General features: G+C 38.1%; 1 protein-coding gene across 10 annotated transcripts in view; it reads right to left on the bottom strand.

Annotated features, from left to right (window-relative positions):
- The window catches only part of ACVR1 (activin A receptor type 1), a 140,685-nt gene that overhangs the window by 65,138 nt on the left and 62,805 nt on the right, over positions 1-12,742 (bottom strand). For 9 of the 10 annotated variants that reach the window (XM_077153886.1, XM_077153889.1, XM_077153891.1 and 6 more), the window contains one exon: positions 3,265-3,338. In XM_077153886.1, coding sequence (XP_077010001.1) covers positions 3,265-3,331 — 67 coding nt within the window. In that variant the 5' untranslated portion in view covers positions 3,332-3,338. Of the gene's footprint in view, positions 1-3,264; positions 3,339-9,902; positions 11,577-12,742 lie in introns of those variants that run through there. The other variant, XM_077153885.1, reaches the window with a different exon arrangement.

The raw sequence follows: 12,742 nt of genomic DNA on the forward strand, positions 1-12,742 counted from the left end.
TATCTGCCCCGTTATTGGCCTCTTTTGGGCAAGTATTTGTACTCAACATTTGCTTTATGACTAACATTGAGTACATTAGAGTATCACAAATAGGGAGGGTGACTCCATGGTTATTTGAAATTCCTAGTAAATATAAAAAAAAAAGAGTCTTTTCGTAGCATATGAGTGATAGAGGGAAGACAGGACTAGGAGAGCTGCTACTACGATTAGTGTACTCTAGGTAGCACTCACTGGATATTGTTTTTAAAAGCTTTAAAAATTCAGGTTTTGTATTAAACAATTTCTTTTTAATAGCTTTATTGGCTTCTTTTTTTTAAAATTAAATTAGAGGCTGTCTTTTTGTTTGTTTGTTTGTTGAGGGGCTCCTCCTGCCTAGAAAAAGCATTATAGCTGCTGGATATTAATAATCCCCTAGGTGTTCCCTCCCAGCCCAGCCCACCCCCTTCCAAGGCCACCTTTTCACCACTGTCAAAGCAACACTGATCCTAGAGACCAGCAACTGCAACCAAAGGATGGTGTGTACTTGGCCGTATTTGTAAACATCCTAGTGGGAATGCTATATTTGACAGCAAAACCTTAGCGGCCACAAACAGCAGGTCCAACTTGTTTCTATTTCAGCTCAGACTAACTTGTTTCATTATATAATATCTTTACTGCAGCATTAAGAGGACATTTGCTGAATTCTTGGAGATAGTTGAAGAGCTTAAAACAGGAAAGAACAACCAATGGCATAGATGTTAACACTGTTCTATAAATGCCCTTTTCAACGTCTCTCCTTCTGTCTTCATGGTACATTTCCACCTCTATTTCTCTTCCCCTCTCCCTTTAATTCTGTCTTGTATGCACCACAGGCTCACCCATGATTACCAACTGGAACCCACGGGAACTGCTTAATACCGCACAGAATGGTACTGTGCCTCGAGCAGGGTGTGGAATTTGGAAGGAAGAAGGACATTTTACTCTTAATTTTTCAATATTCTTTAGACTTTTGTTTGTTTTTGATACATGGTCCGGGAATTAAATCAGGGTCTCCCGAATGAAAGGCGAGCATTCTACCACCGAACCACCCGTACACCCACTATTCTTTAGATTTTTTACGTAATTTTCAAATCACTTAGCAAATAAAAATAGGAGAGGATCCTAAAAATCTACCTGTTATAAATGTCTCCTGGAGGAAAAGAAATCACCCCTAGTTGAGAACCACTGTTTATTAATACATCAAGTCTTCAGAGCTTTAATAAGTCCATTTTTTCTTAGTAATTCTTTCAGCCTTGGACCCAACCTCTATTGTAGTTAAAAATTCTAAATTCCTTTAAAATTGCCACTTTAGATCCATATTTCTTTGGCACTAATTAACATGATTGCGATATTACTGGAAAGTTTTTAACAACATAGCTTGGAACATAAATTAGACTCAAGATACCAAAATTGGTCCATAACACACTATTTAAAAGAAACGTAGTGTGAGCCATATTATTTATTCTATATTTTCTCTTAGTAGTAAAAAGAAACAGGTGAAATTTACATTTTCTCAATACAAAGGCTTTGAAATCGAGAGTGTATGTTGCATGTAAAGTATACTGCAACTCGTACTGGCCATGTCTCAAGTGTTCAATGGCCACATGCGGCTGGGTGGCTACTATATAGATATGTAATATATGACAATGAATATGGAAATGAGGTGGAAGCAGACAAAAATATTATAAATCTACTATATAACAACATGAATTTCTATTATTATACTGAACACTGATTTTTCACAATGTTTGTTGCACCAAGCTGTCAAATGATATGCCTCATCGGAAACTAACCAGTTATAAAAAGCAGACCACTACGCTCTACTCCAAAGAACTCGTAACGGGCAATAGGCTTACTGTTCAATCTGATCATAACAAGTCTGAGATTCACACCATAAACACCACTCTTCATGGAGGAGCCCTTGTGAAATAGAGTGGGCACTGCTCAATGTACCTTAAGATAGAATACGTTTATATTTTATATATTTCCAGAAAGACATATACAAGCATATTTCCTGTGATTATAGGAAATCATGGGTAACTTTTCTTTTCTTTCTCACTTGATTATCTCTTGTGTGATTCTCAACAGGGGAAGAACCATATCTAAGCAGCTTTTTAGAAGAGTGAAGGGGATGGGCAGTAGTGAGTGAGCAGGGCCCAGAACTGCCAAATGCCTTGAATAGCCTGGGTAGCACGAGACAACTTAGAATTAGCCTATGGCTCCCACAAGTTTTGCCTGTCCCACAGAGCATTCATGCACATGAAAAATCTTGTGTATAATTCACTGAACCTAGCACCTAAGTCTATTATACAGAAAAACACAAAGTATGTATGCAGCTTTGAAAGTCTTGGGTACCCCAGAAAAGCCATGTCCTTCAATTTTCATTAAATATTGCTGGGTCAGATCTTTCTGATTGTTTCCATGGAGATGTAACCCACCCAACTGTGGATGGGACATTTTGATTAGGTGGTTTCCATGGAGACGAGCCTCCACTCATTCAAGGTGGAGTTGCTTACTGGAGTCCTTTAAAAGGGAACCATTTTGGGAAAAGCTTTAGAGCCCACACAGTCAGAGACCTTTGGAGATGCAGAAAGAAAACACCCCTGGGGAGGCTGTCTGAAGAAGCCCGTAGAGAAAGTGAGCAGATGTCGCCATGTGCCTTCCCAGCTGAGAGTGAAACCCCAAATGTCATCAGCCCTTTCTTTGGTGTTAAGGTATCTTTCTCTGGATGCCTTAGCATGGACATTTCTATGGCCTTAAAAATGTAAACTTGCAACTTAAATTCCCTTTTTAAAAGCCATTCCATTTCTGGTATATTGCATTCTGGCAGGTTTAGCAAACTAAAATAGTATGTCTTATACTGTTCACTAAGTTTTCCAAAAATAGATCTTCAGCTTTTGAAGATGTCATGTCCATGGGGATTGTATATACAGTAGGTGTAAACATCTACTTCATTTTATCTACTGGTGTGCTCATTCCCAACTACATTACATTGTATGATTTTTACATGCACATATTGTTTTACTATTAATTACAGAATTTTCTATTTCTCCTTTACATTTATTCAGATAGGGCATTATAATGTATATTTTAAATTATGTATATAGGAAAGATATAGGGTGTCACAAAATATTCATTATAAAAAGGAGGTGTTGAGTCTGATAGGATTAAGAACTGACTGGCTTACAATAAGCCAGGCAATGCACAATATATTTATACTAACCCAAATAGCTATGAGTCACTTACCTTCCATACTAGGGGAAGGGAAAGCAATCACCATTAGCACAGGAAGAATCATCACTCCATCGACCATTGTACAACTGTGGAGGGAAAATTAAGAACTATTAAGTAAAACACACACACAAAAAAAATGTAACTGCAGGATAACAAATTAAATTAAGCATATCATCTTCAAACTGATATGCCTCCCTTCTTACAAATTCCCCTCACATGTGCTACCTTATTTCTTAGTATATTTGAACACATCCTCATCTAGTGGATCTAAATAAATCATTTTAATGAGTTAATCAGAGTTATTTCCTATCGATAGCCACTGTAAGAGTCTTTCTCCCCTTATCAAAAACTCAGTAGGGAAAGGGGGAAGGAAGCAACAATAAAACAACAAAATTCAGACACAAGGCTGGATAGTCACAAGGTTTTTAGGTTTGAGTTTTATCTTACCCTACTGGACTCAAAATTGTCACTAAATTAACAGCTCTGAGAAACATGAATGGACCCTTCTAAGGTGATGATAAAGATGAAGTAACTGAATAATTCAAACCAAATTACTACATTTGGGCCTTACTTCTTTAAAAGGGTTAAGGTGGAGCCAAAAAAGTGGACAGGGCAGGATACAACTTATACCTCCTCTATGGCAAAGCCATAGATAAATTAATCTACCTAAGCTGCTTGAAAGGAACATCTTCTTAAAATCAACTTTTTTTTTTTTAATTTCTTCTATCCAATTCCTTCCTCCTGTCCTTCAGGATCTAGCTCAAAACCTAAATATTTGGTGAAGCCTCTGGACTCTGGCAGCAGTTAATCACCCCTAAGCAGCTCCCTGCTCTCCCACTGCTCCCACCATGGAACATTCATCTGCTCACTGGACTCCTCACCAGCAGACCGCCCATCTCCACAGCTGGACGTACGCATGCAAGGGCAGGGCAAGTCCATTCACGGAGCTGTGAAATTCAAGTGCTAAAAACTTCTATTCTATAAAAACAATGTTTTAACTTCAGAGAGTAATAAATAATAGTAGGTCTGTGTCTCAGACAGTTCCCTGTAACAGTCTAGTACAGGCGGAAAATGGGAGGTTCACAAAGTGGAAGGGTAGACCTGTACAACCACGCACTGCAGTTCCGAGAGCCACCTAAGTGGATTCACAGAGTCTATCGGCCAGTTACCTGAAACTAGCCTTCCCCAAACAGCAAGTGTTCCAATGCCATCTGGAGAAACTATAGCTTGAATATACGTTATAAGCACAAGAAAACAGTAAGAAAATGGAGAAGCTGATGCATCTTATTCCCAGCGACTCTTTGTTAATCACTTTACTACAGAAAAGCAGGAGAGCATTCATTCTGATCTGACGCAAAGCACGTTCCCCAAACTCAAAATTAAAATATAGCTGGAAAATAGATTTACATCCACTATCATAAGCAACAGACATCCTCAGTGCCTTGAGATTTTAGTTACTAATAATACCTTATCACCATTGGCAATAATTTAAATTTTTCATCTTTAATAGTTTAAAAATTTTATTTATGTTTTATAATATGCATTATTTTATATAAAACTTATAACCAAACATATAGATTGAGGACACATGTTCAAAAAACTTTTTAACTGATAGCATGGTCATGAAAAGCCTTTGAAAACCACTGGACAAGATTATCACTTTGTCATCTCAGGCTTATCTTTAAATTCCCAGTCACTTCATTGGTTAAATCATTCATCCATTCAATAACTACTGAGGAAAAAAAAATCTATTGAGAGTCAACAATGTTCTAATCATTAAAAGCATAAAATGATAAAGATATACAAATATGGTCCTGTTTGTACACCATTAAAAGATGTGTTTATGGGCGGGCCACAGTGACTCAGCAGGCAAGAATGCTTGCCTGCCATGCCAGAGGACCCGGGTTCGATTCCTGGTGCCTGCCCATGTTTAAAAAAAAGATGTGTTTATGGTGACAATCAAATAATCATCCAAAAGATGGTATAATTAAAACCAAATGAAGTGTTAGTTAGAAAGGAACATAGCTCCATAAGACTACCCAACAACACAAACTGAGATTTTCTGGAGGGTGGGGGGGCTTCCTTGGGGAGCTTCTGAATAGGAAACTGAAAGATGAGTACAAAGTACAAGAAAAAGGGTAAGAGTACATGTGTATGGTGTTGAGTAACATTTAAAGGAAAAGAAGACCCTGTGGCCAGAGCAAGCAATGTGTGCCCTGAGTCCTTAAGGCATATTTTAGAACTGAAAAACCACCAGTGGCTAGGACTCAGAGAACCTGGAGGTCAGAGAAGAGGAAGAAGATGTTGGAAACCCAAGATGTTGGAAACCCAAGAAGGTTGCAGAGGAAGGAAAGGGTCTTAACCGCTGCAAATCACAATAAGCCCTCTGTACACCCCTCTGAGCTCACTGCCATCAAGCTTCTTTCCCTTAGTCTCCACAACTGGTCTCCACTATCCTATTCTTCCAATCACTCCAAGCTCCTTTCTGCCTATCTCTAGTCTGTTCTACCTGCAGTTTTCTAGTGACTGGGACTATCCTTCAGGACCCACCCAACCTGGCTAATTCCTACTCATCTTTTAAGTTTCAAATCAAAAGTCACTTCCTAGAAGATGAAATATTAAACTTTCCCATCTGGGGAATTCTTGATATTCTCGTAAGCAGTGAGGACAACCAATTCTATAGGATGAGCCCTCGATTATAGGGCTTGCTCCTATGAAATGTATTCCTGCAGAGAAGGTAAGCCTACTTATGGTTATGCTTAAGAATCACCCCCTAGAGTACCTCTTTTGTTGCTCAGATGTGGCCTCTCTCTCTAAGCCAACTCTTCAGGTGGACTCACTGCCCTTCCTCCAACATGGGACATGACTCCTAGGCATGTGAATCTCCCTGGCAACATGGGGCATGATTCCTGGGGATGAGCCAGGACCTGACATCATGGAATTGAGAACAGCCTTCTTGACCAAAAAAGAGGAAGAGAGAAATGAGACAAAATAAAGTCCCAGTGGCTGAGAAATTTCAGAGTTGAGAGGTTATTCTTTGCATTAGATATCCCTTTTTAGTTTATGGTATATTGGAGTGGCTCAAGGGATGTACCTGAAATTGTTGGATTGTGTTCCAGTAGCCCTGATTCATGAAGACAACTGTTTGACAATATAGCATTTACAATGTGTGTGATTGTGAAAACCTTGTATTCTGATGTTCCCTTTACCCAGGATATGGACAGATGAGTAAAAATGTAAGGACAATAAATACATAAATAATGGATGATAAGGAATTAAAAACAATTGGGTAGATTACAATACTAGTGGTTCAACGAAAGGAAGAATTAAGAGTATGGGATATATGAGTTTTTCTTTTGCTGTTTATTTGTTTAAATGTTCTAAAAAATGATCAGGACAATGAATATGTAACTATGTGATGACATTGTGAGCCACTGATTGCATACTTTGGATGAACTGTAATGGTGCATAAAGATATTTCAATAAAAATATTTTTTTTTGTCATTTCCTTCTAGAAGCTTGCTTAAAGTTTCAAATATCCTGTTTACACTCCTGCTTCCCACTTTGTTAATTTTCACTCAATACACTTCCTTTAATTTATAATTATATATTTATAGCTGTGTGTGCTTTTGAAATGTTGCCCTCACTACACTAAGCTCCATGGTAGCCTACCTTGCTCGTTGCTACCAGAACCAAGTATATGCATTTTTAACAGCTGAATTAAAATTTCCCGTGAATCAATCAGCTCAATTTAAGTTTAATTCTAAAGAATTAGACTCCCCACATACATCACACAATTGGTAAGGAGTGACAAGATGAAAACATGCTCAGCTCTCTTAAATTTAATCTGAATTTAGTGCAGGTAATAAAAAGTCAGGTCGTTAACAGGTTTCAAAATCAGGAGTCCTTTCACTGTTAAAAAAAAATCTAAGGAACAATCGCCATTGACATTTTTTTCATGTCCCAAGCCAACAAAAGCCCTATTCCCCAAAATACTCTTTAAGAGATTATTGTTGTGCTTTATCATCAGGCAAGCAAAATGAAAAACTAATTTAGGTTCATGAATAGAAAACAGGAAAAGAGTTATAAATTTGCTTCTCAAGCTGATCTGCTGTTTTAAGATGGCTCAAAATGTGTCAAAAATCTTTGGGAAAAAAAAGAATGTCAGCATCACTCACTGCTTGCTCTTTTGTTCAGCATCTGAAGTGTCTCTGCTGACCAGTTAATTTGGCTATTTAAAAACTACTCCCAAAGGGAAAAGACTGTGAAGAGGTAAACGTTCTGGAATAAAATCCTTCATCATATTTCATTATAAGAACCATCGATATTTTAAAGTCCCAATTTGAAGGCCTAATAATCTATTTCTAATTTTAAAATACACTACAAAGAAAATATTGTATCTAAAAGCAAGCTTTCAATTCCCCTATTTTCAAATATTTTTTGGCTAAGGAGTTTCTGATGTGCATTGGCAAGAAAGAAGTAATGGTAAAGGAAGATGGTAGTGGCAGTAACTTAACAGTTCAGGGATTCCTTACTCCACTAGTTTTCAAACAGTCTGGTCTCAGGAGCTCCTTATATTCTTAAAATATTGAGGACTTTAATGAATTTGCCTAATGAGCTATACCTATCGATATTTACTATATTGGAAATTAAAACTGAGAATTTTTAAATATGGTATCTGCTATAAAATAACAATACACTATTATTTTTTAATTAAAAAACAAAACAATGTTTTCCAAAACAAATTTTGCAAATCTCTATAATGAAGAAAGCTGGATTCTCATATATGATTCTACATTCAATCTGTTATGGCATATTGTATTGCTTAAAGTATATGGAGAAAATCCAGTCTTACAAATGTATGTAGTTGGAAGGAGAACCTCGTGAATTCCCTGAAAAGTCTTGGTGACCCCAGGGTCCATGGACCACACTCTGAGAACCCCACTCTTACTCCTTAAATAAATCAGTCTTTCTATTACCAGATAACCACATGATACCAGATATTTGTGACTAAGCCCTTGGTCATCTGACAAAAATGCTACTGTTCTACAGTTTCAGAAATCTCAGTAACCTCTAACATCAAAGAAGTCAAGAAATCTAACAGTCAAGAGAGAAAGTATTAGGTGCTTTTATAAATGTAGGAATATTTTATGTATACAAGTAAATATCCTTAAAATGGGGCATACATTTGTGATAAGCAGGTACTCAGGTGTGTTCATTTCATTTAGGTTGAACCAAATCCTTACAATGTCTTAAAGCCAAAGTCCCTCACTGAGAAATCACAGGCTACCAGGGATCACAGAGGCGTGCAGAATATGCGAGTTTGTCTCCGGTATACATATATAAGCATCCTCCTTTTGCTCTTAGGTTAGTCCCTCCAGCCCTGGTAAATGCTCTTAATATCAAAGACAAAGAAAATTGCTGCTCAGATAGGGAGCCCCACCCCAACTTAACCCGAGTACCCCCGTTAAATCAGCACCATCTCTTGTAATATCTTAGGCCTGCTCTCCTGGGAGACAGAACATTCCCATGACGCTCTACTAAAAACAGACACATCACCAGAGCAGAAGAGAACCACTTTCCAAATCCCATGGTACTTTTCAAACTCCATTTATAGATCAGACTGATATCTAGTTAAGGAGCTTAGCTCAATTTCTAACATGTGTAGGCTGTAGACCAAGTCTGGTACTTCTTTTGCCTGTCACAATTTTACAGCTGGATAAAGTCACAGATACTCTGCAATACAATACAGGGGGCAAAAGTTACAAAAGCATTTTTATATTGGTCACTGAATAAATAAGAGTATAATACATTTCCATGTTAACTTTTGGAATCCACAGTAAGTGATCTTAGTTGATAATCTATAGCGCTAAAACTTAGACTTACAAACACCACATAATTTGTCATTCATAACACTGAAGATGAGTGGAAAGTTATAAGAAATAAGGGTACTTCTGCCTTCTCCCAGTCATCTGTCAGCATTATATCATTATCACCTTAATAGCAATGGCACTTAATGAGCCAGGCACAGTGCCAAGGAATCAAAATGTATTACATTTCATTCAATCTCTGCCCAAAACACTTTAAGATAAATACCCATTAATCCATTTTACAGATAAGAAAACGGATAGATAGACTTTTAAGTAATTTGCCCAAGGTCACAAATCCAAACCCAAGGCCATCTGACCAGAGTTTGGATCCTAATTAACCACCGCTCTTCACAACCACCCCTTAACCAGCCATAGATTCACAATCCGGTTTTATCATCCTCAACATTTTATCCAAGCCTGAACTCATTCTGAGCTTCAAAAATCTTCTTGTTAGTGAAAAACCTACACCTATGGTTATTTGAGCCCTTCTCAATCAGGCCCTCTTTCCATTTCTCTCACCTCAAAATTAATTCCATCTACTTTATAACCCTGGATTATCTTCTCCCTCCCACACTCCCCAAAAAATCTTGATGCAAAAGAAAAACCAGCTGCCTTGATGACACAGAGAGGTTTCTATCTACCATTTCCCCATCCCACTCTTCAGTAGTCTTAAAATTCACCCTTCAAAATAAAACAGTATAAGTCAGGAACATTTTTTTGAAAAGACAGGCCCAGTAGGGGAAATTATAGACATAAAACATTAGGGGAAAATATACTTACAATAACCAACTGCAAGTGTGACAACAATTAGCCATTCTGTGAGAACATTTATTTCTCTTCCATTGTCAACAGGCAAAGAGATAACCCAAGCAGCATCTTGACCCAAACTACTTAGGCCCTTCCTTAGTGGGGGTGAAGAGAGATGTGGGCTGTCAGGGACAGCTATAAAGAAAAGTCTAACCAAGCCATCAGACCATAGGAGTTGTCAGCTCCCTTCTCCAGCTCACAAAATGGCCTGTTCAATGTTTTTACCACCACACTCTGTGTCTGAACTAGCCAAGCACATGTTGCCAGAACTTGGTTTTATATAGACACCAGTGCTGCTGGAGGTTTCTGGCAGGGCGTCACTTTAAAAATATTAGCATGTAATCTGATCTTTCCTGATACATGAATTCAAAGAGCTTCTTGAACAAATCTTAAACACCTGACATCCAGCTCTGGAATTAGTACATCCATAGTGAGAGGAAATAATTACAGATTTTTTCAGCAAAGCAAGGGTTTTGAGTGAAAGATTTACACTCTGACCATTCTAGCCTGGAAAATCGCCCTAAAATTTTGGGGAAAAAGCAATATGATAATCTGTGAAAAGAGGGAGAAAAGGTAAGGATTCATTGAGTAAAACTAAGTGAATGGTTTAGCTTGGGCTACGAAGTAAGAACCAAAGAATCCCCTCTCAATCTACTTTGAATTTACCCAGCACTGCCACACACCTACAAGGTGTGTAACTAAACTAAGCCTCTGAAACTTCCAATGTCTTGACTGCCCACTTGCATACCTTACCGGAACTTTCAAACTAGTTTTTATTTTATCATGCTTGACCAGAAGAGAAACTGTCCCTCATTTTCCACTTCAATTCCTTTGTATCAAATAGCCCTCATACTCCTGCTTTGCTCCAACTAACAGGATTCCATCTCCCAGCTGTTCTGTAATCTTTTTTCTCCTCAATAGCTCAGAGGTGTGTTCCTCTTACTCCACTTTGCAAAATGTGACCAGAACAATTTTCTTACCTACTGGTAAAAATCCCACATTCTCCAGAAGTCTTAAGTTAGATTGTGTCTACCCTTCCTAACTATGCCTGACCTGAAGTTTCCCTCTCATTACAGCCAAGTGATGGTTCATTTGGTGATTTATCCCAATTCTAAGGTTAAAATGATTAACCTCTAATGATCTGAAGGGGGTGGGGATGGGGATGGGGATGGAGATGAATGAAAAGGATGGAACCCTCAGGGAGGTCTGTTGTTTTTTGTTTGTTTGTTTTTAAGTTTTAAAACAGGAAACTGTCAGTACATATTTACAGATGTGAGAAAAAAGTACCCTTTACACAATGTACCTTGCCAGAACCTTTCTCCTCGTCCACACCCCACCTACCCACTTCCAAATTCATTTCTTCCTGTCTCAGACTTTCTCACGTTCACCTCCGATTGCACTGCGTTTGTTACCTTGCTATATCTTCTTCATAGCTTTTAAATCTGTGAAATCTGTTATTTATTCATTTATTATCTTTTTCCCCTTGGTCTCCCCACCAAAATGTAAGTAACCAACATGAGAGTAAAAACTCTGTCTGGCTCATGGTCAGACATCCCTGCACCTGGCACGGTCAGATTCATGTGAAAACACAGTAATCTTAAATTCTAAGTCTATGTTGCATTTTGGTCTGGATGAGGAGAGGAAAGTGAAGTTTTAGGAATTTTATGTAGGTTGGCAAGAAAATGACCAAGGGAGATGGGGTGCCTCATGTCCTCAATTTAATATAGTAGCAACCAGGTGTTTGAGGTAAATTAAAAGATATCATTTGAAACTTGAACTCCACTTTCATGGGTGTCATCCAAGAGAAGCAGCCAAAATAAAAAGTCGGCTGGCAGACTCCAAGTGTACCAGATAACTCCCTGGCGGACAATTTCCCATTTGGAAAGGACTGCTTGGCTCTCTACTTGCAGACACCAGCTGAGCCATCCTGAGTGACCTCGGAAATGGCTTCTGTAGCTTGAAAATGCATCTCCTATAAGTCAAAAATTGACATATTATCCCCTCCCCCCAAGTCTTCTAACGGTTATTGATGCTATTTGGAAAGTCATGCTTCCATGTCTATTAATAACCTCCAGAAAGAACCCAGAGGAAGTGTCAAGAGAAAAATAGATCTGGCTGATGGAAGCCACAGATTCAACCAGAGGTTACAATTAGCAATTAGTACATTTGAAGAAAAGGGAACTTGTAACATCTTCTGCATCAGATGTTATCTGCTGAGAAGACAAAACAAAAAATACTTAGCCAATAAATTCAAGGAATTTTGAATCAAAAGCCCAGTCTTAACAGAAAGGAACTCTCTCAAAGACCTCTTATCTATTTAAATAGACCAGCACCAGCAACTTAACTTTTATCTCCAAGCCAATGATGACAGGGAATTTTGCCTATGAAGCTATAGCAACCAAATCAACTTACTCTAAATAATGTAATAAGTTGCTAACATTAGTCTTTCAAAACACTCTTTTAGTGGTTTTTCTCCTCTCCCTTCCCCCAACTGGAATGTGATTAATGGAATCTCTCACAACTTAGCTAGAAATACGCTTTTGCCAGTGGAACAGCTAAAGCAGAATCAGATAATTGTGGTATGACTCAACAAATGCACAGCTGTTCATTTAAATATATCCACCAAAAATATAAATACGATCATGAGAAAGAAAATGAGCCATGGACACAGGGTCAGTGTACAAGTTGAACGGGTTAGTATTGACGTTACCACAACAGAACATGAGAAAAGAAACCAGCTAGGGAGGGATTCAGGATACTGTGTAGAAACAGATCCAATTACTGATGTAACCCAAAAAAATCACCCACCCACC

The sequence above is a fragment of the Tamandua tetradactyla genome, chromosome 3, assembly GCF_023851605.1.
Source record: "Tamandua tetradactyla isolate mTamTet1 chromosome 3, mTamTet1.pri, whole genome shotgun sequence".
Classification (NCBI taxonomy): Eukaryota; Metazoa; Chordata; class Mammalia; order Pilosa; family Myrmecophagidae; genus Tamandua; species Tamandua tetradactyla.